Source organism: Cariama cristata, unplaced genomic scaffold (assembly GCF_000690535.1).
Source record: "Cariama cristata isolate BGI_N322 unplaced genomic scaffold, ASM69053v1 scaffold1529, whole genome shotgun sequence".
Taxonomy (NCBI): domain Eukaryota; kingdom Metazoa; phylum Chordata; class Aves; order Cariamiformes; family Cariamidae; genus Cariama; species Cariama cristata.
Genome location: NW_009633838.1, coordinates 85,932 through 110,957, shown reverse-complemented (window position 1 = coordinate 110,957; position 25,026 = coordinate 85,932). Strand labels below are relative to the sequence as shown.

The 25,026-nt window shown below is 41.9% G+C and overlaps 1 protein-coding gene across 1 annotated transcript in view; it reads right to left on the bottom strand.

Annotated features, from left to right (window-relative positions):
• Nucleotides 1-25,026, bottom strand: part of GRM7 (glutamate receptor, metabotropic 7) — a gene marked incomplete at both ends in the record, with an annotated part of 118,307 nt that overhangs the window by 45,391 nt on the left and 47,890 nt on the right. Inside the window, one exon of the mRNA XM_009706893.1 lies at nucleotides 23,292-23,431. Coding sequence (XP_009705195.1) covers nucleotides 23,292-23,431 — 140 coding nt within the window. The remainder of the gene's footprint in view (nucleotides 1-23,291; nucleotides 23,432-25,026) is intronic.

The window sequence follows — 25,026 nt, the reverse complement described above, 5'->3', positions numbered from 1 at the left end:
CTGAATAATTGTGCCTGACGTACTTTTTTCCTGTCCCTCTTCTCCCCTCCCTCCTTCTTCCATCTTTTACTGCAGTTTCCTTGCAATAACTTAGCTTTTGAAAACCTGGATCTAAAAAAGACTTCTATTGTGGTTAGTAATTGTTATGTTCAGCCATTTCTTGCATTTACTTAGATCCAAACCTGCTTACATTCAATGACTTTTTCCCCAGTACTTTTAGTCACTATGAACTGGAAACTGCTTGCTTAAAGATTTTGCTGACTTCAGAGTTTCAGGATGAGGATCATAAAATTCTGATAAAACAGCAAGGATAACTTTTCTCCAACAACTACGGTAAGAAGACCTTCAACAGAAACAAAACAGCAGAGCATTTCATTTGAGGGGGTAGGGGGGCAGCCGCAGCGCTGGTTTGGTCGCTGCTTTCTTAACGTGTCGGTGGGACACGGCCACGGCGCAGCCCACTGCCGCGTCCTGCCCAAGCTCTCGCTGATGGCAAACCAGCGCCGGGAATGTCCGAGCAGCGCTCGGAGACACAAACCACAGAAAGCAGAGCCACAGGCTGCCACGACAAATCTAAACTTCTTGCATGTTACCTCCTATTTTTAAAGGAGAGATGTGACAGAAGCAAAAACAGTTTGGAGGACGATGATTTCCAAGACTATTGTTTCAATGTGCAACCAACCTTGCTGGCCAAGGTTCATAACTAAACCACATCTATTAAAAACAGAGATGACAAGATTAGCCAGAGAAATGGCAGATCCAGCACTCAGGAGGTTCTTGCTCTTTTGCTGACCTTGCCCCCAGGCCACTTTGATCAACTTGGGCAAGGCACTTCACGTATTTTTTTTCCTCCCATTTTCCCACCAATAAGCTGGCTGTACTGTTGATTATATTTATAACAAAGGCCTATAATAATCTCCATGGAGGAAGAGTGCTATGTACTTACAAATCCTACATTTCTACAAGCAAATATAATAAACTCTTATCCCATAATCAAAAAGTGATTATCTGAAAATGCTAACCATAATCTAGAAACCAGTAAGCAAACAATTTCATAAATTGTGAGAAAGTACTCTTGCAATTAACACAAAAGTTGCTTTTTTTTGTAGAACCTTCCATTTCAGTCACATATAGAAAGAGCGCACCAAGGATGAGGGAATTCATTTTTCCCAAATCAACACCACTGACACGTGTAACCAGCCACACTGTACTCACAGCTATCCAACAACTCCGCATCTTGAACCTAGCGCTTGACCAAGTCAGTACCGAGGGACACAACAAACCCCTCCACTACCACTACAATTCTGCCAGACTTGGGAAGGATGCAAAACCTAGGCTGCACTAGATGCTGCAGACACATGCGTCTAATGTCCTAAAAATCACACATCTACCTGTCATCCACTTAACATGATGATAAGTGGCACATCTTCAACAGTATAATGTGCTGACTGCTGCTATTATACTCCATGCACCGATTAATTGATCTGATAAACGGGAGAAAAAACCCAAATCACAACTGGTTCGTTGTAGGACATTCAAAACAACTGATGAAAAAAGGAAGTTCAAAGTTGGCCCTGCTCCATGGTACCCGGATCCACTAGAACCACTGTGTTACAGTGATACATTATGTTTTGCTCTACTACCACAGAACAGAGGGGGGAAAAAAAGCAAAAGAAAACCCAGACAAAGAAACAAAAAAACCAAAAAAGAAAAGAAAAGGCTCCCTCCCAGGTCCAGTGCCTTCCCCACAACCACAGGGCAACGCAGCATCCATCTTGGTTAGGGGCTAACTCTAACTATTTATTTTCCCCAAGCTCTCCCAACTCCTCTGTATCGCCCAGTTCATAAATGCCTTGAGCTAGAGGGATGGGATCCATTTCAAATATAAATTCTCATTATGTTCTCTACAGAACAAACATTATCAAGAAATGCTTAGTCTGTCTCATAAGGCCTAACATAACTGTTCATTTTAATGAATAAAGTAACTCAATAGATGTGTATAATTTAAACATCGCTGCTTTTTTCTCACCACCACAAACATTTCTGTAATAAGCTATTTGTTCTGAACTAAATTGTTTCATGCAATGTTTGATTAAAATAAAAATCAGTACAAAAATAATTACATTAGTGATAATTAACCTACTCAGGGAAAAAAATAGCCACGTTCCCTGATACAACTTTCATAACAACTGTGCCATTAATTTCACGGACACATTAGAAAACAATTGCGGAGGATTGTGCTCAGATTTATTGCCACCTTACAGATTGCTTTTAGACTCCAGTTACTAAGTCAGCAGTTCAAACGTTTTTTGTATATTCAACTTTACAGATAGCAATATTTGCATGACTTAGCTCTTAGGGCTTAGCTATTAATGTCTTGTAATTAGCTTCTAAATCCAGGGCTTTAACATGATAATGGTTTTAAGCTAAGAATATGTCAATAACACATAGTCAACAGAGCCTTCTGCAAAATACCAACCAAAATCCCTTCAACAGATAACAGCAACGATAGGCCAAACTACCAGAGAAGGATGCAAAGCTACTCCAATGGCTTGCCCAGACACTGCAAATAAGGCATTTCACCTCATACTGTAACTTACTTTAATTTCACTGCCTGCAGGGGATTGACAGAAAAGCCTTAAGACAAGTGCAAAGCCTGCAAGGCGATGGAGGCAAAAATTCCAATAATTTTTGCTAGTGATGAACAAATCACTGCATTCTGAGCAGTGCAGGCCTAATGCATTTTCAGGATAGCACAAAAAAAATCCCCAGAAACTACAAAAAACTCTATTTAAACAGAACGATCATTTCTGCAGGGGTAGCGTACCAGCTCCGGGAAGCTCCTGCATCCCTTCCCCTTCCCATGGGGACCGAAGCCACAGTCCCACCCCAGCCCCTCCGCAGCACCCGGCTCCGCTCGCCCTCGCACCCCCTGCCTCGGGAGTCATCCTCTTCATCTGGGTGCCCTCAGCACAGGTTTGAGCCCAGTTACACCCCAGCACCCCAAAATGAGGTAAAGACTAGCTCACTCCTGCCTCTTCATTTTCTTTCTGTTTTCTTGATTTAAATCAAAGTCAAAATCCAGTTACTTCAAAGCAGCTTTTAAAATCTGTGCAGGGCAGAAGTAGGACACGTTAACCAGCAGCCCCCCAAAACCCAGAGATAATGGTGCCCAAACCTGATCGCCAGCTGCTCTCAGAGCATCTCTGCTGGGACGGGGATGCTTTGGCCTCGGCAGAGCCTGGGCACCCCTGCTCCTCACAGAGCATCCAAAATCTGGTCCTGAGCTGTGCACCTCACCCCTGCCTCATCACAGCTATTTTTTTTTCTTCTCCTTACTTTCAGGGCCATTCCACAGGAACACTTCATCAGCAAGACGGAGCATCAGCCTTCCTCCTGACACCAGGGACGATGCGGTTTCTGCTAGCGAGTGGTTTTAGGTGTCTTGGGACACTTCAAAAGAAAGCTACTTTAGAGGAAAAGCAAAATCTCCTAAGTTTTCCTGCTCTGCTGCATTAATTATTTTAAATCCCTCCAATAACATCTTTATAGACAGAAGTTAAACATCCTTATATATTTTTTGTTCTGGTTTCTCCTACTGCTGCCCTTCTTGTTTCTGCCCTAACGTAACGGTGCCTGCTGCGGGAACAGACAGCGTCCTGTCCGTAAACACACGCCGGACAAGCAAATCACAGCTTTCTAATTGAAGGTGATGGAAACTCATCGCTTCTCAAAGTCTTCCAGCCAAAAAACTTGCAATTTTTCATTGTCAGCACAAATCAGAAATGCTGTCAAGAAATTGTGACAACATTCCCATAATGCCAGACTCTCATCTTCATACTTGCTGATTCACGTACCTGTTAACGAGTGAAATGCCCCCAGGATCAGTCTCACCCAGGAACTGCACAGCTCCAATTTCTTCCTCTCATTAATGTTGTGACAGCTCCCGGGAAGCCCCGGCGTGGGCAGGGATCCCACAGTGTAAAGTGCTGTACGAACATGTGCGGAAAACAACTTTCCTTACAGCTTTTGGAAGACGCGGGAACGGCTCCCACGTTCGCTCCCACCTGAGGAAGAGGAGGCGGCTGCTGCGTGGGGAGAAGTCGGGCCCCCTGCGCAGGGCTGGGAGATGCGGGGATGCCATCAGACCCCCCCGGGGCTGCCGCCTGGGTTTGCATCCCTGCTGCCTTCTGGGCTGGGGTACCAGCCTTTCGCTGGGAAACTGGTGGAGGCTTACACTGAAATACTGGAGGTCAGTCCTCTATCTGTGTTTTTCTCTAGTGAAAAACCTCTAATTTCAATTTAACACCTTGAATACCTGCAGGTGGATTGGGGAGAGGCTCCCTCCCTCTCCACTCTTCTCACACCGAATATTCAGCTGTATGGTACCTGTCGTGGGTAAAAATTCCCCTGGCACTGGTTCTTGCCTCCTAGAGTAAAGGACAGTTGGTACTTGGGTATAGGTACAAAAATCTGCATAGCATCTGCATCACGTTTTATTTAACACATTAAATTAATTATGATTTAAACTTTGACTACAAACAGCACTTTTGTTCCTACATCGTAACTCCTTTTTGGTGATCTTCTAATAAGCAGTTCTTAACCTACATATAGACCTCATTTCTTTTTCTCTTCCCTTTCCTAATCTTACTTTTTCTTTCATTCATTATTTGTCATCATTTTCTACCAATTTTACCTGCTTTAAGGACACCAGAAGCAAGTTACTCTGAGCACTTATAATAACATCTTTAATGAGATCCAAAGGCTATTGGTTCTACATTAAAGCAAGGACATTTTTAGCACAACACCAATGCAGAGAAAAATGCTTAATCTACAATTTTTGCAAAAATGCTTATTATCACACATTTCTGTTGACACACAATAAAACTGAATATTAATTATTTTAATGCTTTTATCTGACTACAGCTTCATGTTGTCTTCTCACTAATGGAAGGGGATGGACCATGCATCTTCAGTATTCATCCTGCATCCCCTGCATAATTTTTTTTAATTAAAAAAGAGCATGTACTTGCAAGTGTGGATTTATAATATGCGATTCTTATCTATTTAAATGGATAGGCTAGAGCAAATCTATCTTCTGAAAGCAGAGGTAACCTAAGACCATTTTTCATCCTTAAGTAAGTGGCTTAAAATGAGAGTATCTGTAATCAGCCCCAAGCCAAGGACTGAACGACAGGGCCTTTGGGGGTTTATGCTGCTGCCCTTTGTGTTGTTCCCAGCACATCTCATTGTCAAACTGGCCAAAAGAGAATCCAGTCTAATAGCCGTCTTCCAAATTTCACAAAATAGGCTAAGCTCCTGGTGATCTTAACATTTTCCATGCAGAAAATAACATCTCCCACATGGGGAGCGACACTGCCATTCCTCCATGCTGGGTTTAATTTCAGAATATCATGTATTCATTTGAAAATTAATGAAAAGAGCACTCATTGTCTATCGCTGTTCATTCTGTTGCAGTCATTTTTTTCCCCCTCAACCAACAACAGATATTTTTACGGGAAAGTTTGGTCTCCAAGTGCTTTCCTTCAATTCCTGCTACAACCTAGCACAGTGCAAACCTGTGTAGCATAAATTATCTGATTTTTTTTCTTTTTTTGAAGGGTGCTATAAAGGCATCTGTTGTTTGGTGAGGGGAGGGAAGGAAAACCTATGGCACGGCATTAAGGAGATGTTTACACATCAGATTTCAGCTTCATATGGGGAAAGCGACAGCTCACTGTGGGACCAGCCCAGTATGCCTTAATCAAGGGACATTCCCACCGATTTCAATTGGAGCTTTCCTTCAGTGAGGAATGACAGATCAGTGTTTAATTATACTATAGAACACCTTGAAATCACCAGCAGGTTACTCAAGAGACACAGTTATGAGGGAGAATTTACCCTAAAAAGTGCTAACACTGCTAAAACTTTTCTTTGGGGGAAGACCTAACTAGTGTGGCACAGAGATAATGAAAAATAATAACCTCTTTTTAGTCCAGCTACTGGTTCATACTGTGTGGACCACAGGCAAATAATCTCACAATGCTTAAAGTTTGCCAGTGTCCGAAGTCTTGCAAATCCATTTACCAGGTGCCTTACCCCACTCCCAGGAATCTTCAGCTCTTCCCTGGCTCAATTCCTGCATTTCTGGCAGCCCCCTGAGACAGGACCATGCTCACTAGGATGCTCCGTGAGACTTACCAGAGGAACTCTACTGAGTACCGGGAAAGTGTGATTTTTTCAAAGTCCTCTAGCTTGGCCTGATAAAGATGGAGTTTAATGGCCATGACTAAAGGCGGCTCCTTGCCATGAAGGTCTGCGCCCATCCTTGATTCAGACCAGCACTTTTGCATTACTCAGAAAAATTGTAATTTTTTCTAGACTGAATCTCAGAAACAGGTAGGCATTTTTGACATTTTTTGCAAATGTTTCAAAAAAATATTCTCAGTTATCTGTAAAGAGGAACGATCCATGATTTAAGATTGGCAGTGACAGACAGAACTGAAAGCATCAGACATTTTTTACTAATAAGTGATACAATAGCTTTCACTCACAGCAGTGTCTGAAAGCTCATTATACAAGCAAGATGATAGGCACTGTGCCTCAGCAGGCATAAGGCACAAAGGACATGCAGCACTGAAAATAAGAGCTACGCAGAAACACTTTTGACACATACGGTTTAGGTTCACCTTTACAAACAAACTTGCTAAGTCCGGATTCTTTCTTTCATTCAATCTACAGAGTTAAGTACACTACGAGAGGATCACCCTCCTTCACCGCTTTATATTAGTTTAAATATATCATTTAACTAATGGGTCAAATGAGAATCCCTGAACAAAATCCAAATAAAGTTAACCATGTCGTGCAGAGCGCAAGATATGTATGCGCTTTATTCGGGAGGACACAAACCCCCTGCCATCTCAAGGCTGAGAGAACTCCTGCCATTCCCCTCTTGGGTGATGTTTTATCCAAAGAATGCCCCTCAGTGCTAGATGCGGTGTCACTCCAACCCATAGCATCTGCATCTTCAGAAAAGACCTCGGGAGCAATGTGTCGTCAGTGCACGTTTCCTAACTTACAGCCCAGCACGCTGTCCTCGCTGGAAGTCATGCTCCAAGAAACCTCAATCCATTATGCTAGAAAAGAGCAAAACACCACAAAATGCTGAGACTTACTCAAACTTCTGTGAAAGGACACTCGGGGATTGTCACAGTTCTGGCTATGAATCCAGTCCCAGTGGCTGAATCGAGCCCAGTAACTCACCAAACTGGTTCGAACGTCATTACCATTAGCCTTGTTGCAGAGCTGCATCGAACTTTACACCCATCAGCCTCATTAGAGAGCTCATGTCATACGGCACCTACAGCACGAAGGAGATGTGAGCAATACCCACTGCACACTAACAGCCAGAGTTCATTTTTACATCTTTAAAATGACCGATCTGCCAGCTACAGATTTCTTACAAAAACTAATTGCTGGGTGTGGATCAAAAATAGCAAAGTCTTACATTCCTGAATTGGGTATGTTTCTTCCTGATTAATGACTGCACAAACTCTGAGTAGGAATTAGGATTTCGACTCGGAGATATTTAGAGCAGACATGCCTACATATGTTCATAGGAATCTATGTATAGTAGTCCATAAAGCAATATTAAGCCCTTTTGAAAAGCTTTATGTTTTTAGGAGACGGGACCAGGAGCAGGATGGTTGTGCCACTTGGCAAAGCTCAGAGGACCTGTCACTGGCAGAACTCAAAAGCCACAACTTCAGCCTCAAAAAATGCCCACTCATCTCACTGCTCACAACCTTTTGCCACGTCCTTATGTTTCTCTTGTCATGTATAAGGAGGTAAAATTCTGCTTAATTAAAGGCGCAATTTATAGCTTGTCTGGCTACCAACTGGGACGATGAAAGTAAGGAGGTAAAATTCTGCTTAATTAAAGGAGCAATTTATAGCTTGTCCGGCTACCAACTGGGACGATGAAAATAAACCTACGGGAACAGCAGCCTCACACCCCACTCTTAATGCTTTTTGGTATAAGCTAGCTTGCCCTGTAGTGTCACGATCTTCAGTGAAACACAGCTGAAGATGAAGCCTGGCACCTCCGATGAGTCTGCAGTGAGGAACATGCTCCTTCACACCAACAACAGGTCACCATGGCCATGGCACTGCCACTAAACCCGCCTCTGGGTCTGCCCAGCACTCAGCATCTGCTCTCGGAGAGGTGAAGCACCAGACTGGGGGGTGTCCCCAGGCACCCCGCCCTCGTCAAACACCAGGATCTCAATAGGAGGGGTCTGATCGCAACAGGATTCACATACACTGCGATGCAAAACAAAAAAGCAGAAGATGAAAGATTTCATTTCAAAGTGAGGTGGCCCAGTTACATACTTACATAAGAAAAACTGTTCAATATTTTACTATTCTGGTGGAAAGAGCATTAACAAAGTTCCCTTCAATCAAAGGTATTTCAGATTTTTACTTTCTTCTGCTTTTTAGGTCGGTTGGATATGTTTGCATGAATCTTATTTCAAATATAACCACGTTGCAGCTAGAATTTAAATAATAAATTTAAATAACAAACGTCATGAGGTATAAAGTAGCTAATTAGAAAGGCAGATGCTGTATGACTCCTAACAAAGGCGGTTAACATGGTCTAGCCGACTCCCAAGCTGTTTTCCATCCGAAGATCTCAGAGCGGTACAGGAATGCAGCAGTACACGATAAATAGGACGAAGGACACGTTCAGGTATAATAAAGCCTCGGCACAGTGAGATGGGAGGCCAAAGCCATCAGCACACAGTTTTCAGCACGTGCCCACTGACTCGACCAGAACTTCCCCCATATCTGTACTTCTGTACTTGCTCAGTGCCCATCCTACAGCATCGAGACCAATGGGTTTCGTTGTGCAGGATAACAAGAAACCCGCAATCCAAAGTACCAAAGCACGTAAAATGTAGCTCAACATTACGGCAAAGCAATTGCTTACCATTTAAGCAGCTGAAATCAAATGTTCAAATGCTTATTTCTAACACGTTTGTAACACTCAACAACTGGCAAATTTAAGTCCATGACAATGGCACACCTAGAAGTAAATCCAGGAATTCTGATTTTTCTCCTGAAAACTCCTTTTCTGAGTTTTTTTTTTTTTTCACAGCATAGCCATGGGTTGACCTTACCCAAGTTTTGAGAAAAAGATTAGACCTTTATGTTTGTTTATCCCTGCTTATGAGCTACTAACTTATTTTTTTCTGTTATTTATGATTGTGAAAAATGAATACTGCCAAATCTGATATACTACTTTCAAAACGGAAAGGGTAATAACTAGAGATGTACCAAATGGCATGTGTGTAATTTGGATAGCATTTATCTTGAAGTGCCTGCCAACTCAAAATGCTTTAGTTTATTTATCCTACTAATTCCCAAGCTGATTCAAAGACCAGTATTTTCTAGCTAAATTATTTGGTCCCGGTTTTCCCTTTTTAAAGAATCAGCATCAATGGTACGGTAATTTTCTCATCATGTCTAGCATGCATGGCATCATGACATATAGGCCAGGGAAGCAAGATGAAAGAAATACAAAATTCTAAGTGAAACTCAGTACCTAACTCATTTAGGCCCTAATTGGATTGCTGCAACGTTATTAATACTATTAAATTATCTTGCTCAGGTTATACTCAGTCAATCGGTGCCTAAAAGAACTGCACGTAGTACACAGAAAATTAGGGTTGGCTGATGGGACTTTAATCATACTGCACTCGGGGTCAGTCTTCCATCAATGCCGCAGTCATGGCTCGCTGAAACCAAGCGGGGAGACGAAGAGGAAGGTGATGTGGTTGTGATGGGCTGTTGTGGCAGGGTAAGGTGGTCGAGGGCTGACGCTGGCCGCTGCTTCTGCTCCAAAAGCTGTGCGGGACATTGGTTTGGTCTGCACAGTACTGGCACGTCGCAGCAGGCAGACAGACAAAATGGAAAACCCCAGCAGCAACGGTTGACGTTTAAGATCATTCCATGGATTTAATACCTAAATTAATACTGGCCCTCCAATCCAACATCTGCCTAAAATGGTAACAGTATTGGTCTAGTCGAAATTCCATTAAAATTTTGCAAAAAAAAACCAGCTTGCTTTTTTTTTTTTTAAATAACCTTGCAAAGCTAAGGATTTTTGTGCCTCATCACATTTTTGCATACTAAAGCAAGAGTAACCCAACACTTTGCTTTCCTTCCCCCCCCCGTCTTCTTCCCCATTCCTTTCCATCTCTTTGGAAAATAAAAGAAGGACTGGAATTGGTATCTTATTCCCTCCAGCTGAGTGCCCTAAATACTTAACTGTAAGCCATACTCCCAGTTGTGCACCTTCCTTCCAGCGCAGTGAATTTTCCTCCCCACTCCTTCCCACGAACCGGGCAATGCATTTGGTAACATCGCGGAGAGCATCCTGGTGCGCTCTGCTCTCGCAGGGATGCCGGGCAGCGGGGAGATGGGATTCGCCCTCGGGTGAGGGGGGACCACGTGTGTAAAGCTCCCATGTCCTGAATGAACTCAAACCACATCTAACGGTGATAGAGGAGAAAAGTCTGTGACACCTTTCCCAGTTGTGTTTTTGAGAGAAGGGACTGGAGATCTGCTTTTGTAAAGGGAGGCTGAAGTCTGCACTACCCTTCACCAGCCAGTCTAAAGGACAGGCACTGGCAAAAATGGAACCAAATATCTAATTATAGTTACCGTTGGGAGCCAGAGGCTTGGATGCTACTTTTAATCGTCAAATACATATCCTCCACACCATTAAAAGGTATAATTAACAAGTAAACATGGCTGTTTCATGGGAATCATTTAATACGGCGTTTTCATATAAAATGTACATTTTCAGACTAATGGAAGAACAAACAAATAACAAAAGGGAAACAAAGCAAATAAAGGCTTCTTCTCAAGTTTTAAGAGCAGGATAAAGACCTTTTGCAGCTGTTTATTTGGGGCCACAATTGCCTATCATGTGAACGATTAGCTTGAGACACATTAAAATGCAGGCTATATATCTGATATTATAGTCTTGCTGCAAACCACGTCGATTTTCTACAGAAATCAGTACTCAGGGACGTTTAAAAAGTGATTATTTTTGACCCACTCAATTCACGTTCTCTGTCAGGAACCTTTATGCTTTGCTTAAATGTTGGAAACTCTAAGGACCGATCACACGGTCCTGATGTGTGCCAAGCTTTTTAAATACCCTTTATGGGATTTCTTTCTCCCCTTTAAAACAAACAGGCGCAATATTATGCAACTGTCATAATTTCTACTCTACTATCCTTGGGACTTGCATCTGTATGGTAGCAAAATTTCCTTTTGCAAAACACAGCTGGATTGTGTTTTTGACCTAGGAAAATAGCTTTAAGCCAATAGTTCCCATATCTATTAATACAATACATTAAAAAAAAATCACATGCAAATTCAATAAATAAAAATGGAGACAAACAAGCAAGCCTTTGTCTGCTATTAATAGTCATAGGACTACCGGCAGGGCTGGAGGATGCCAGCCCACATCTGTTGAGAATCTGCCAAACTAAAATCTCAGGCAGGTAAAGTCCAAAAGCCTGTAATCCTGCTCACTACTCTGACTTCCAGGTTTTGCACGTGGAAAGCATGCCTCAATTCTCTAAACAAGAACATCTCAACAGAAACGACTGTGTATTTCATTCGTCCTCTGCACACAAGCATAATGACAAAACTTTTTTTGCTCTTTGTGTCAGTATGCGTCATCGATTTGCACCTCCCTGGAAGATTTTGCCAAAAGAGTTTAACCACCAGCTACTTTTAATGGTCAAATACATATCCTCCACACCATTAAAAGTTACAATTAACAAGTAAACATGGTGGTTTCATGGGAATCCACATGCCTCGCGGTGCAAAGTGCGTGCTCTGCCTGTGGTCTGTCCCCACGGGTCCTCACCATCCCCCAGCTACATCCCAACCTCCTGAAGGGGAACATCAGGCACTCACGACTCGCAGAGACAGGGATATCAATCAAACACCATCTACCACACCAGACAAACTGCAAGAGGAAATATGAAGTGGATAAGAAAGGAGATGCCAAAGAAAGAAACGTGACAAGCATCTCGGTGGCTGCCTCGCTGGGCTTGCTAGACATGAGCCTCCCTGCTGCCATCCACTATCTCCAGGACAAAAGATTACATTTATTTTGCAAAGAAAAATACAAAACTTAAACGCATTTGATCTAGAAACAGAAATTCAACCACTGTTTTGCTGATAGTTCTCAGATTCTCCCTCTTTTCCATGCACAGCCTTGGCTTGCCATTGCCTACCATGCTAATCACCCACCTCCGTGTACCTTCAGTCAGCAATTCATGGACTTTAACAGAGACAGTATTTTCCATCAAACACCCTTTGACAGGGCAAACACAAAAGCTGGTACAGCATCTCTCTGCCGCTGGAGATTATCCACAACAGAAAGCAGCCCTCCTTCACCCGCAACGGAGGGTGACAAAACCGGCTGCAATGCACGGCCGGAGCTAACCCATCCTGCAGCTTCACAGCAGGTGTGATGGGCGGTCCTGATGGACTGAAACAAGGCGGGAGAAGGATCAAAAAGTTTGGCAAAACCACAGCTAAAGACAACAGTGGATCTAACTAGAAACCTGAGTTTTCTACTGGATTCCTTGACAGGTATTTGCAAAATGCTGAGCATTCATGTGCTGTCGGACAAGTTGTTGTGTCCTACTTTCTACTTTCAAAGTGGTTGAAGAGTAGGTCCTTGGAGAGCAGAACAGCTTTGTGGCACATATGTAGTGTTTTTCTCTACATAGCTGGGTGAACTTCTCCAAACACAACAAAGCACATCTGTCATTGAAAAGCATCTTTCTGTTTTCAGATATTAAAAAAAACCAAAACCAAACAGTATTACACCCTCAATAACACAAAAATTGAACCAAACAGTATTACACCCTCAATAACACACACATTGACATTACTACTCCTGCTAAAAGCAACCAAATCTGTTAATTATCCATAAAATATCCCAGCAAAGTATTTGCTCTTGAATATGTTTGCTGACAAAAATACATTAGCCTTGCAAAAAAGGATTTAAGAAGTGATGTGTAGGAGCAAAAACATCACCTATTTTAAAAACATAGTGATTTATTTCTTGACCTTTATTTCTTATGTTACTCATTCTCAGAGCACAAGTCTGCTTGCCTACAGGCTCATGGACATTTAAGAGAACACAAGATGAAGCAAATTCTAAAGTCATCAAGTCTTCTGCCACGTAATTTTTTTCCATTATAGCTTTTATGAGCTCCTTAAGTTTCTGTTTTTTTCCTGTCTTTGAAAAGATATATAATACATCTTAGATATTCTCTCAGCCTGGTTTCTCTTAGCATTCATAACCCTACAAACATTTTACCTTGTGACATTCTCAGACCTGGAGGAAAATTATACCGATGCTCAGAGTTGCCAAAAGCTGATATAGCTTAATTCACTTTGCTTTGCCTACGGTAGTACAGCTCACGCGGTATGTATTACTGCCTAGGCAAAAGGGGTCAATAACAAAGAGGAAATGACATTTTATGTCTTTAATTCCAAGTCTGAGCTAGTTTTCAGAGTGAAGTGTAAGATTTAACTATTGCCTTCCTATTTTATATAGCAAAAATCTATCAGAAAACTCAACTCACTGAATACCTTTCTTCTCAAAAAACCCACAGTTTTCATCATTTTCAAGTGTGGCAAATAACAGACAGGAACGGGGTCCACACTGGTCTGGTTTTTCTCTTTGTGGATTATTTTCTAATTCTGCATACGGTGGTGACTGAGGGTTGCGGGTACCTGTTCTCCTGGACGGTTCTGTTACGCTATTCACACTCAACCTTAGTGAAGCCTCCTAACGCTTGAATTCTCTAAGCTCCCTTCCCCATACCAAACATGCCACCCTGGCAGGATTTCTGATTCACTTCATACAAAGCCTAGTTGCAGAATGATTGCACAGGACTCCCACCCGGGTACCAGCTGCTGCAGCACACATCCCAACTGTTTCCCAACGTTACGTACCCCTCCACTTTCTATTGTGTCTATGCAGATGTTAATGCAGTGAACATCGTCCTGCTCCCAAGATTTTCCGGTTTAATTTGGCATTACATGCTAAATGTTTGGCACGAATGTACTGAAGGACACTTGGAGACACACTTTGAGATTCTCTGGACTACAACGTGCACTACCCAAGACTTTTTTCAGAGAAAGCATAGATACAAACAGGATTATCTGCATTTACTGATGATTTGCAATGACTTGTTTAGCTCTCTTCTGTGGTACGGAAGAAGTGCTGCTTGATTCAGATAGTTACTATCATGTATTTTGAGGTTGCGCCCTTATCTGAATAAAAATTATTAACAGCAGTCATTTCTAAACCTTATGTGCCAAAACCATCCGCGGTACTACAAACCGCATCAGTTTTATTCCGAGAGCACTTACCAAGTCAGGCTGTAATCGCAGCTTGTCAGCAGGACCTACGTGATTTCAGTGCTGCTGCCTGTTAGCATACATTTTGGAGACCCGATGGAGGACTAAGGAATTAGCATACGGGCATTCAGCGGGCCAGTGGTTTGAAAAATTCCTTTCCAGTTGGCTGAAAGTTAATTTTGCATGTTAAGATAATTAAAGGTGTTCATGCCGGGCCTGGCTGACATAAGCAATGAAAGATTACAGAATCTAATGACAGAACAAAATAAACAACATCTATTATTATAGTATACATTATAGCTATTGACATGGTGGGCACAGTAACTCGCTGGCCAAAACATGTAATTGGGATGTATTTTAGTAACACACCGATGTAATTATTCACTTTGACATTTCTAACCGGACTGCATACAGTTTGTCTGACGGTGTAATGGAGACTGAGCTCAGAAACCTCCAGCTATGGTGAAGAGCTTTGAAAACAGGCTGCAGACCTTTCTGGAAGGACTTCGCATTTAGCAGCATTTATGCTGTGAAATAATTCCCATAAAGCCAGGCACTGATGGCCCTACGAGGACGAATGTCACCGCTTGTCACCTGCTGACTGATGTGACAGTAGAAAGTGGGTGGAGGGACAGGACCAGGGTGAGGGGAGCAGAAGATGCATAGTGTCAGTAACAGTGCCATGGCGGAGAGGGGCTTCAGGTAGGTTTAACTCATCTCAGTGGGGTGTAAATGCCTGAAGGAGCAGCCCAGAACTTTTTCGTGTACCATGAAAGTAGTTATTTTGGGGCAGAATAACATTTCCAAAGGGTGCCTTGAGAAGATAAGGAACGCCACTGCACTTGGACATAGCCCCAGTGAGGACCAGAGGTCCCAGCAGTTGCAGTTCACCAGGAGCAGCACAGGCTGAGCAATATTTCCATTGGAAAGAACAGCCCGGATTAAGTTACTTCCCAAAAAATGTCAATGAGGCAATAGCGGCTAAAATAATACATATTTTTTCAGCTATCAGAAACCCAGTTACTTCTGGATACTACTACATCTCCATGTATGCCAATATGCTGTAACGTACAGCTAATTAAATCTAAGGGTTTAGCCAATTCCATTAAAAATGTCAACAGTGGTAATTTTCAACAAGTGGCTGCATCAGCTGAAAGCTCAAGGTTCTGCACTGACATATAAAAACAAAACATACTAATCATGCTTAATACTTAAAATCTTAATTTTAAATAACACCCTGACCTCCCTCACTGATTTTGTTTAATGAGACTGTCTAACACCTGAATAATGCATATCTCTGTCAACCCAACACGATTTCAGGCTCCAGGTTGTAATAGAGATGTAGCATCTTTGTACCAGCTACTCATTATGGTCTGTAACAGGAATAGAAAATGACACTACAAGGGCCATTTTATGTGACAATAACTGAAATGAGAAAGGAAATTGATACCAATCTTTATCTATCTTGACGTAATCTTTGAACCATGATTTTGAGCTCACCAGATGTTGCAAACCAACAGAAATCTTAAGGAGTACATATTGCAAAAGGCTGTGCATATATATATCCATCCATAGACATATAAAGGTACGTAAGCACACACATTTTTTATATATATTTCCAAATAGGGGTTTTGCAATTATACATTACATGTATATAGGAGCTAGAACTGCCAATGCTATCAATAATTGCACTTTCAGTTACACACAACTTCACTAAGGTGAAATCGTTTAAGCTGAAATTTTCCAGGTTGGGAGATGCCAAATTTCTATTTTTAGATTTCAGATAAATACTTGAAAATACATTCTTTTAAAAGCACCTGAAAATCCCCAAAACAACCCTATGGTCATTGTGGTGAAATTCTCTCATCCCTTGCTATTTGAAGCAAAAATTTCTAATTGGCCAGATACGTGCCCTTGTGCTCTCCTTCCACCAGGAACTGGGGAAAGCTCAGGCTTTCAAGAAACTGAAATTTGCATATGCTCCAGAAAGATTTACCTTTTGCTGCAAAATATTCGAAAAAAAAATCCATCTGCTTTGAACATGCTCTACTCCAAAGGAAAAAAAAAAAAACCAAAACCCACAAAACCAAAACCCAACAACAAAACCAAAAAACAATGAACAGAAACAAATTTGAATGCATTATGTTGGAAAAATACCATCTGTTGGCAGAATATTCCTGAGCATCAGACTTCGCTGAATAGTTACTTGGATGTAATTGCCATTCTGAGTATTCTACCAAAAAAAGTCAGGTACATATAGGTCTCCTGCCAGAAGGTTAGACATTTAATTACTCTTTTCATTAGCTTGCTATTCATAACATTTATTTCCAAATTCTATAACAGAGAAGTTTATGGTATGTAAATAGATCAGTCTGAGCCCAAACAGATTCAGTAGCTGCTGAAGTGTGCAGGATCTGCATAAATTGCAGAGACGATTCTAAAGTTACTTAATATATTTCTATTTGTGGGGAAAAAAGAATTGCAGCATGGAAGCTGCATCGTTCTCTTTGTCAAGGACTTGCTCTGAAACCAGCCCCGCCTGCCGTCGGGGTCAGCGATGCTCCCCGAACTCAAGCTATACGCGCTCTCCGTTTGCTCCTAGGCTGGAGACTCTGAGGCACAGGAATGTTACTTTCTTTAAAGCAAGACTTCCCCCCCTATTTTTCATGCTCCTCTAAAATACTGGCCTGAACTGACAGTAAAGAAAACAACATCATACAGCTATTTCCCCAAGGAGGAGGGAGTTATTAATAAGTACACAGCCATCTCCTTCGCACCGTATAACTCGAGCCAGGATTTATAAGGGGAGTTAGATCTATGTAGCGTACGTGTTTATGGAACCATATTGATAATTATCAATACCACTAACCTTCTAAGCACTTGTTTAGAAAGATTGCAGCAATATATCACTTATTGCTGGAGGAAATTAATAAAAGCGTAAGGAACTGCTAGCAGGCACCCTTCCTGATGCTGCATGCAAAAAGCTCCATTTAACCAGCAGTCGTGTTTCAAGCTGCACACTGCTTCATGCGACTAAACAATTTACAATTCAAGGGCACATCTATAAAACAATCCAGATTTTTTTGTTTATCCCTGCACACAGTATGTTTAGGCATTTTTAATACGTATTTGTTTCTGTTTGCAAACAAATGAATTTTATCTGGAGCTTACAGTTAACCCTGTCTGATGCTTTGGAAGTGAAACACATTACAAGTAAGAGCTACTTGAAATCTCTACAGTGCAATAATGGACAGGACATCATGTTTTCCACCCACAGTCAAGGATACACCTTCTTCAGCCATCCTGAAAATGTGCTGCAGCGTCTGATCAGAACTCGAGTGCCCAGCGGCACCTTTATGAGCCATAACACTGAGCTGAAAGAGCACACTTGACAAGTTGGAGATGCTGATGCAATTAAAACAACATGATGCACCCTATGCGGACACTAATAGGCTAGAAGCACAGCATTAATTAGACAATCAAACTGGGAAAAAAAAATGCATTCGCTTGCTCTAGGAAGATATGGCTCTCTAATGGCAAATAAACAGGTCTCCTGTAACCGTTTCACTACTCACCAAGATGAGGGTGAAGGTGAAACGGGGCATCGTGTCCACCACCGTGCGACAAGTTGTGGAGGGGTGGTCGGAGATGAGGACCACATCACAGCCGGGTGTTCTACCTCACAACGGAGGCCAGAGCAGTTCCCCCATGGAGACCTTCCGTCTTGGCACTCAGTCTAGTCCATCGTGCAGGATCTCAATACCCCGACAACTCCTTTGTCACTAGACTACAGACGCATGAGCCTGGACAGGTCCCTCCAGCCTGCTCACGGCTCAGCCTTGGCAGCGCCGACACATCCAAACCAGGACGGAGCCACTTGCACTAAAAACTTTAACTGAGCTCAGCCTTTTAATGACCCCCAAAAGCTTGTCAGTATGAAACAAGAAAACAGGGTAGACATGGAAGAAAAGGCCAAAAGTTTGGCTTTTCAGTTAAATGCAAGTCTGCCGCTCACTTCAGCGATACAAGAGACTGAACCTGTATGCCTACTTGCCCAAATGCGATAGCAGTCTACTTATTGGGCAACACTTTTGCGTAAATCACATTTTCAACAAAAATTATTAGCAGCAAGACTAGCTTTACTTTACTTTTCGTTCTGCACAATTATTGGAAATTTCTAAATTTTGCTATCATTTTAGAGGAAAATTTGAAGGGGGTGGAACATATGCACACTCTGTCTGTCCCTCCATCTGTCTGTACCAACTTCCTTCCCCATAACTTTTGAACTTGCTGGTCAATTTGAAGCACATTTTCTACAAGCAGAGATTTCTGAAGGATGTGTCTGCAGGATCAGTAAAAAGCAGTGGGGAGTTAGAAGAAAGATCCACCCAACACCGAGCATCTCTCACCCTTTTGGTTCGGCCAGCCAGTCAAACCGTTTGCATACGTGTAATTCAAAGACAGCCACAATACAGGACGCTGTTTGCACTGCAAATTATATAGGGGTGTGGGAGGGGGTTCAGGCACTGCAGGGAAATTGTGGACACAACTATGGGAAGGAATCACAGGGAACGTGATGGAGAGTGCTGCTGTGATAGGGTATGCAGAAGATAAATCCTTGGAAAAATAAGATTCAACAATTTCACAGGGATTCTTTATTTTTTTGATTTTGACAGTTCAGGGATACTTGCAGAGGTTTGGATGTAAAAACATAATAAACCTGGGACCTGCTGAGTTAACTCTATATAGAGAAAGAGAAGCAATATCACCAAATTTCCCATGAGAACCTGCAGTTCCTCTAGGAGTGATCCATTTCTTTCTCCTTCAGGCACATCAGTTCCTCCAGGACAGACGCGTTTCTGGTTTTGTCAGGCACCTCAAAGCATTAGGAGTTGCCTTCACAGAAACCAGCCAGGTCTGGGAGCTGGTCAGCCAGTTCCCTGCGTTCCTGCAGTGCCTCCTATGGAGCAACCTCCAAGTGCTTTACTGAGACTCGCAAATAAAGGCACGGGTGTTAAGAAGACATCTATAGATACTGGATCTATAGTGCACATGGGGTAAAACAAAGCATGGAAAGTTAATTACCTTTCTGAAATTCAAAGTGAAACATAAGGCATGAAAGCAGAACCTGTGTCTCCTGGCCACTCTGCCTTCACCCTTCACCCACAGAGTCATCCTCACTATTTCCTATTTCTCGAACAACACAAGTATTAGAGATCTAGTAATTGCTAAAGTGAAGAAAAAAAAAAAAAAGGGAAAAAAAAAAAGAGAGAGAGAAGGAAGTTACCCACTTGAAAAGCCAAAGAATGAAAAACCAGCTGGTACATGACACCCCTCCTTTTCCCCGTTGCAGGTTTCCTACTTTTCACCGCTAGAACTTTTGGCTTTTGAAACATATTGAAGCTAAAGAGAGTCAAAATAGTTCGCCTCATAATGATGTGACTGCCTTGCAATACAGGAGCATACCCTCAACACTAGCACAGTAAAATACAATCCTGGTTTCAGATGCTAATATTACTGTGGTCAACAGTTTTATTGTCTAATTGCATTAGTTGTATCTTTGCTATTCAACAGGCTCTGGGGGTCACGATACAGGATTTCAAAAGGAAGGAGCTGGCCAAATTTCTGATCCTAAACTTCAGGGCAAAGCATTTCATATTGCAGAAGGACGCAAACTATAAATATTGCATACTAAATCTGCATGCAGGGGGCCAAAAAGGGGTTGGCAGAGCTTGGCATAGTCTTCATCAAAGAGAGGCAGGCAGGAGGTGCTCCTCCATGACCTCTTACGGGAGGTGGGTGGGCATCTTGTAATCACAACTTCACCGCAGGGAGAACAAAGCACTGCAACAGTTTTTCATGGAATACTGGCCAAGTAATTTAAAATTAGACATCTGCTCATTTTATCCTTGCATAGATATCTGTGAAATACAGCCAAAATTCCTACTAAATCATGCATTGGTTACTAGGCAAAGCTGTGCTAGGTTGCTTGACAGCAAGCAAGCAAAAGAAAATTTGGTGATTATACTGTCCTTACATAAAAACTGTATTATGTCCCAAGTTTGCTGCAGTGAAAAGTTAAAAAATATTTTATTGATTATCGACCAAATTTCCGACCTCATATACAGAAACGTAAATCCAGGGTGAGTCAACTGCACTCAGAGGAGACACTTCACATACAAACTTGCTAAGGGGAGAGCAGAGCCTGGCTCCTGTGCACGCAGGGAGCAGACATCTGCCTTTACTGAACATTTCTGCCAGACAGAAAAGCAAAGGTGATACAAAGAGGTGGAGAAGCAATCAGGATTGAGAGAAATATACAGTCTCAGACTTTTCGTAAAATCAGGTTTATAAACTCACGACGACAAAAAGAAGACAAACTGATACAGCATATTTTAAGACTTGCAAATACGATAAAGATCTCTTCAGTCTATCTAGTGTCTTATGCAATAGAAAGAAATATAAACAGAAATTATTCTGTAATTTTATAAGAAAAAATGTGGTACAGCTATCGAGAGTAATCAGCCCTGTGCCCCCCATATTTCTGCCTCTCACTCCAAAATACTGTGGATGGGAAGGTGACATATCACTGTAGATTAGACTGACGACAGACTGAACAGTAGCACTACTTTCAGGGAAATAAAATGGCAGAAGAGTCTTGCTCCTTCTTTGACTGAAGACAATGATAAAGAAGAAAATATTTACTCACCTATGATGGTCTTCATCACTTATTTACCTACTGCCTTGGAGACCTGGACTGTCCTTACCATGAATGCCTGCATAATAGGGCAGAACAACTTTTCTCTTCTGTAAGTGAGGAAATTCAGACACACAGATCTAAATGAGACTGCCCAAGATGACAAGTCTCTTGGAAAACAAAGCATCACTTCAGCATTTTCTAAATTAAACTTAGCACTCTCACCAAACATCCTTTTGTTTCCCCTCTTGTGTTAGTATTAAAGAAATAAGAACTGAGGAAACATATCCTGAAGTGTTATGTCCACAATAATTACTGAAGACAAATTGTAGCCAGTTTTTCCTGGGACGTATATAACAGCAGCAACTATTTTGGTTGGTTATTTTAGGGAATCCTTGACTTCTCTAAACTCCACAATTTTCTTTATTATTGTAAGAAAATACAATCAGGGACTATCACAGCAATGCTAATCCTGTGTGAGAAACTAGGACCTGTAAGTGAGTAGAAGGGAAGTTAGTGAGAGAAACTCAACTACTGATATAACCCTGTAGCCGTGATGATACGAGGGTGAGGAAAGTGTTTTTTATGGAAACATTTAACACAACAACAGGAATATAAATCAAGCTCCACTAATTTAGCTTTACATTTTAATGAATCAGGATGTGTAGTTTACATAAAGAAGGATTTACTTAATAAAATATTAATATTTCTGCTAAAAGAACTGTAAATTGCAAGTTAATACCGTTTTCCTTAAATAGAACATCAAAAGTTGAAAACCACTGAAAGAGCATACAGCAAATCAAAATGAGCCAAAATTCAAGAAGAGCAAAATATCATGGTCAGTCTCAAAGCCTAGACCCTTGGCAATCCCATTAATTACTCCATTTAACAAAAGACATGAAAACATTAAAAATGGAAAGTGTCTTGCATTTGGTTACACTCCAAACGACGGTGTTTTGATCTACCTAGGTAGCCCATGGCTTGCATCCCAGCTGAAGAGTTGCATAGTTGGAGGGGTAGCTCAGACCTCCCCGCAATGGACGGGTCTCATCCCTTGATGTGGCACAAGCCACAGTTGCTGTGACCACATGCTGCATGCCGGGCATGTCCTGGCCACCTCTCAAGTGTGTGTCAGGAGTGGACCATGCTCACACAGCCTTCCCTTTCACCCTGCACCCTGTTTCAAAGGAAATCCGGCAGCAGAGGCAGGGAAGGAGCCATAACACACCAAAGATGGATGATGTTAGGAAAGGGAGCTGGTATAATCTCAGGTGGGAACTTTGACTGATAGAGGAAAACCCTTTTGTAGCAGCTAGCATTTCACTTCAGGAATACCTTGACTTCATTCATGCTCTGTTGTTGAAGAGCAGTTAAACTGAACTGAAAACACGGTCTTCACACTTTAATAATGATCTACAAGGAGTCAAATAACTATAAGGTTAAACTGGCACCACTTCTCCATGAATTTGAGGCTCAAGCAACTTGCACAAAGTCAAGCCAGAAGCCTGAACCAGGATCTCCAGAGACCTGCCACAGACCATCCTAGTATGGACAAAACTGACACTACAGTCTCAGCTTTCTGAGCCACCAGTCATGGTTTCTTCATCTGGGAAACATCAAAGTATCTTGAGGGTCTTTGATCATCTAACTCTTACGTGCTTGTTTTTCTTTAGGCGTCATTACAAAAAGGCCATCTCATTCATATGGATATCTTTGCTACTTGCTTAAAAGTAACACTGGAAAAAGTGAGGCACTCAAAAAACATTTAGTTTCAGCTTTCCTACAACTAGAAAAACTGAAAAGAGTCTACAAATGAAAGCCCATTGGTTTCAAACTACAACGCATTACTGCTTCATTTTCCAAGCTGGCAACTAGGGACTTCAGACACACAAAAGCAATAACATTTGCATTATCACCTAATATCTCTATTAGTCTGAGGAGCTTTGGTACTCAGGGTACAGAGAAAAGGTTGCAGGACAGAGTTAAAGAAGGTAACATGCAAAAAAACCCCACGTTCTGCAGCTGTGGAAAAAAAGTAAAGATACCTATTAATTTTTGCAGGATGAAAAAAAGCATTTAGTGGCTATATCCAACAAAAAAGAGCTAACAAAGAATAAAATAAACTCACGTTGAGTTGGAGGTCATCTGTCCACTGGCCAACGAGGCGGTAGCCCGGGGTGCTGGTGTTGGTGGTGTGGTACTGGAAGATGTCGTAGCGTCCTGGGGCATCACCATTTTTGTTGAACATCACTGGCGTGCCAGCACTGCCTGGGGGAAGGAAACAAGACAAAATCCAACCAACCAGTACCAAATCTTCACAATATCTATTTTATTTAGCCATGGTTAGGAGCTTTCAAACTGGCAAATGTGTTTCAGGCAAAGGTCATCTATTGCCCCCAGCTATCTGAAATGGATATTTCAGGACACGGTGACATCATTCTAGCCCTCTTCTAGAGATTAATTATCACTGTCCAAACCTACTGACTAAAAATAGAACAAAGGAAAACTAGATCAGCCTTACTTCACTCCAGCTTTGCACAAAGCAAGAAATATCAGAAGGCTTTTCTTCCTGCCCTCCAGCCTCCCTCCCATCTCTCTTTCCTCAGGGAGTTCTTTAGTGAAACTTACTCCTGTGAATGGAGCCTCTAAATGATTTTTTCCCCCCCCCACCAGAAAATATTCCATCTGCTTCTGAGAGATACTGCTGTCAGAAGTCAGCCCAGGTCTAGTGAATCTTGACTAGCATCCAGAAATAGCTTCCTCCTCCACAATATGTTCTTATTCCCATAATCAGCATGCAGTTGGGATGGAAAAGAACAGACTAAGCTACAGGAAGACTGTTCCTTGTGTACTCCCTTATTTAGGCTCTATGACACTGACGCAGGCTAAAAAGTATTTCAGTCAGGAATAGTTCAGGATCAGGATCCTGAATTAACATTATTGGCCATATACTAAGGTGACTAACATGGGTAAGGCAGTGCAGGGCAAGCAACAAGGCAAGGATACCCCCACAACCCTTCCTTTGTGCCTGGTGCTGAGCAAAGCCAGCCAGCAGCCTGGAGGTGCACCGACAGCTGAGCGATGGGACAGACGACTCTTGATCCTCAGGTCAGTTCTCACCAGAACATCTGCATTTTAATTACCATGGCATTAGATGTAAACCCTTTCTTAGATGAGAATTCAAAGCAGCGTTGCACTTCCTCTAATCTCTAGGTGGAAACTTCAAGGGTGACATTTATTTCAAGACATATTAAAATAGGTTTCAGTAGGGTAGAGTAATATTGTGTCAAGATTGAAGATTATGACAATACTCCAGCATATCTATATTCAAAGCTTCCTCCTCTTGTGTAACTTTTTTTTCCCTAAAGCAATGAAAAATCTCTCCTGTTGTAGCATTGAACTTTAAGATTATGGTTTTCTTCATGATTCCCATTCTTCATTGAATTCCAATGAGTGAAAAAAAGATTTGAAGGAGTGAATTAACATAGTTTCCATTCTAGCCCTGGTAAATTGTTTCCTGTCTATCCTACAATCCTCTGAGATCAGATACAGATCCAGCTCAAAGGCTGGTACAGAAAATCTTCCACTGAAATCTCCCCTCACTGGTTCCTTATGAGCACTAGGCAGATATTTAATTGTCATTACAGATTAATGTAGCCAGAATACATTTACAGTGAAAACACTGAAAGCGAATAAGAAGAAATGGCTGTCATTCCTAGGCTCCTTCAGAAAGTCAGCACAAGTGGTAAATGGGATTTAGCTAATCACGACTCCTAAAAGGCTGTGTATTATTAGTTAAGCTCGGTTTTGTCAGAGCTGACAAAAAAAGTACAATTCAAAGGGTAGGAGCTCAAGCAAGGCTC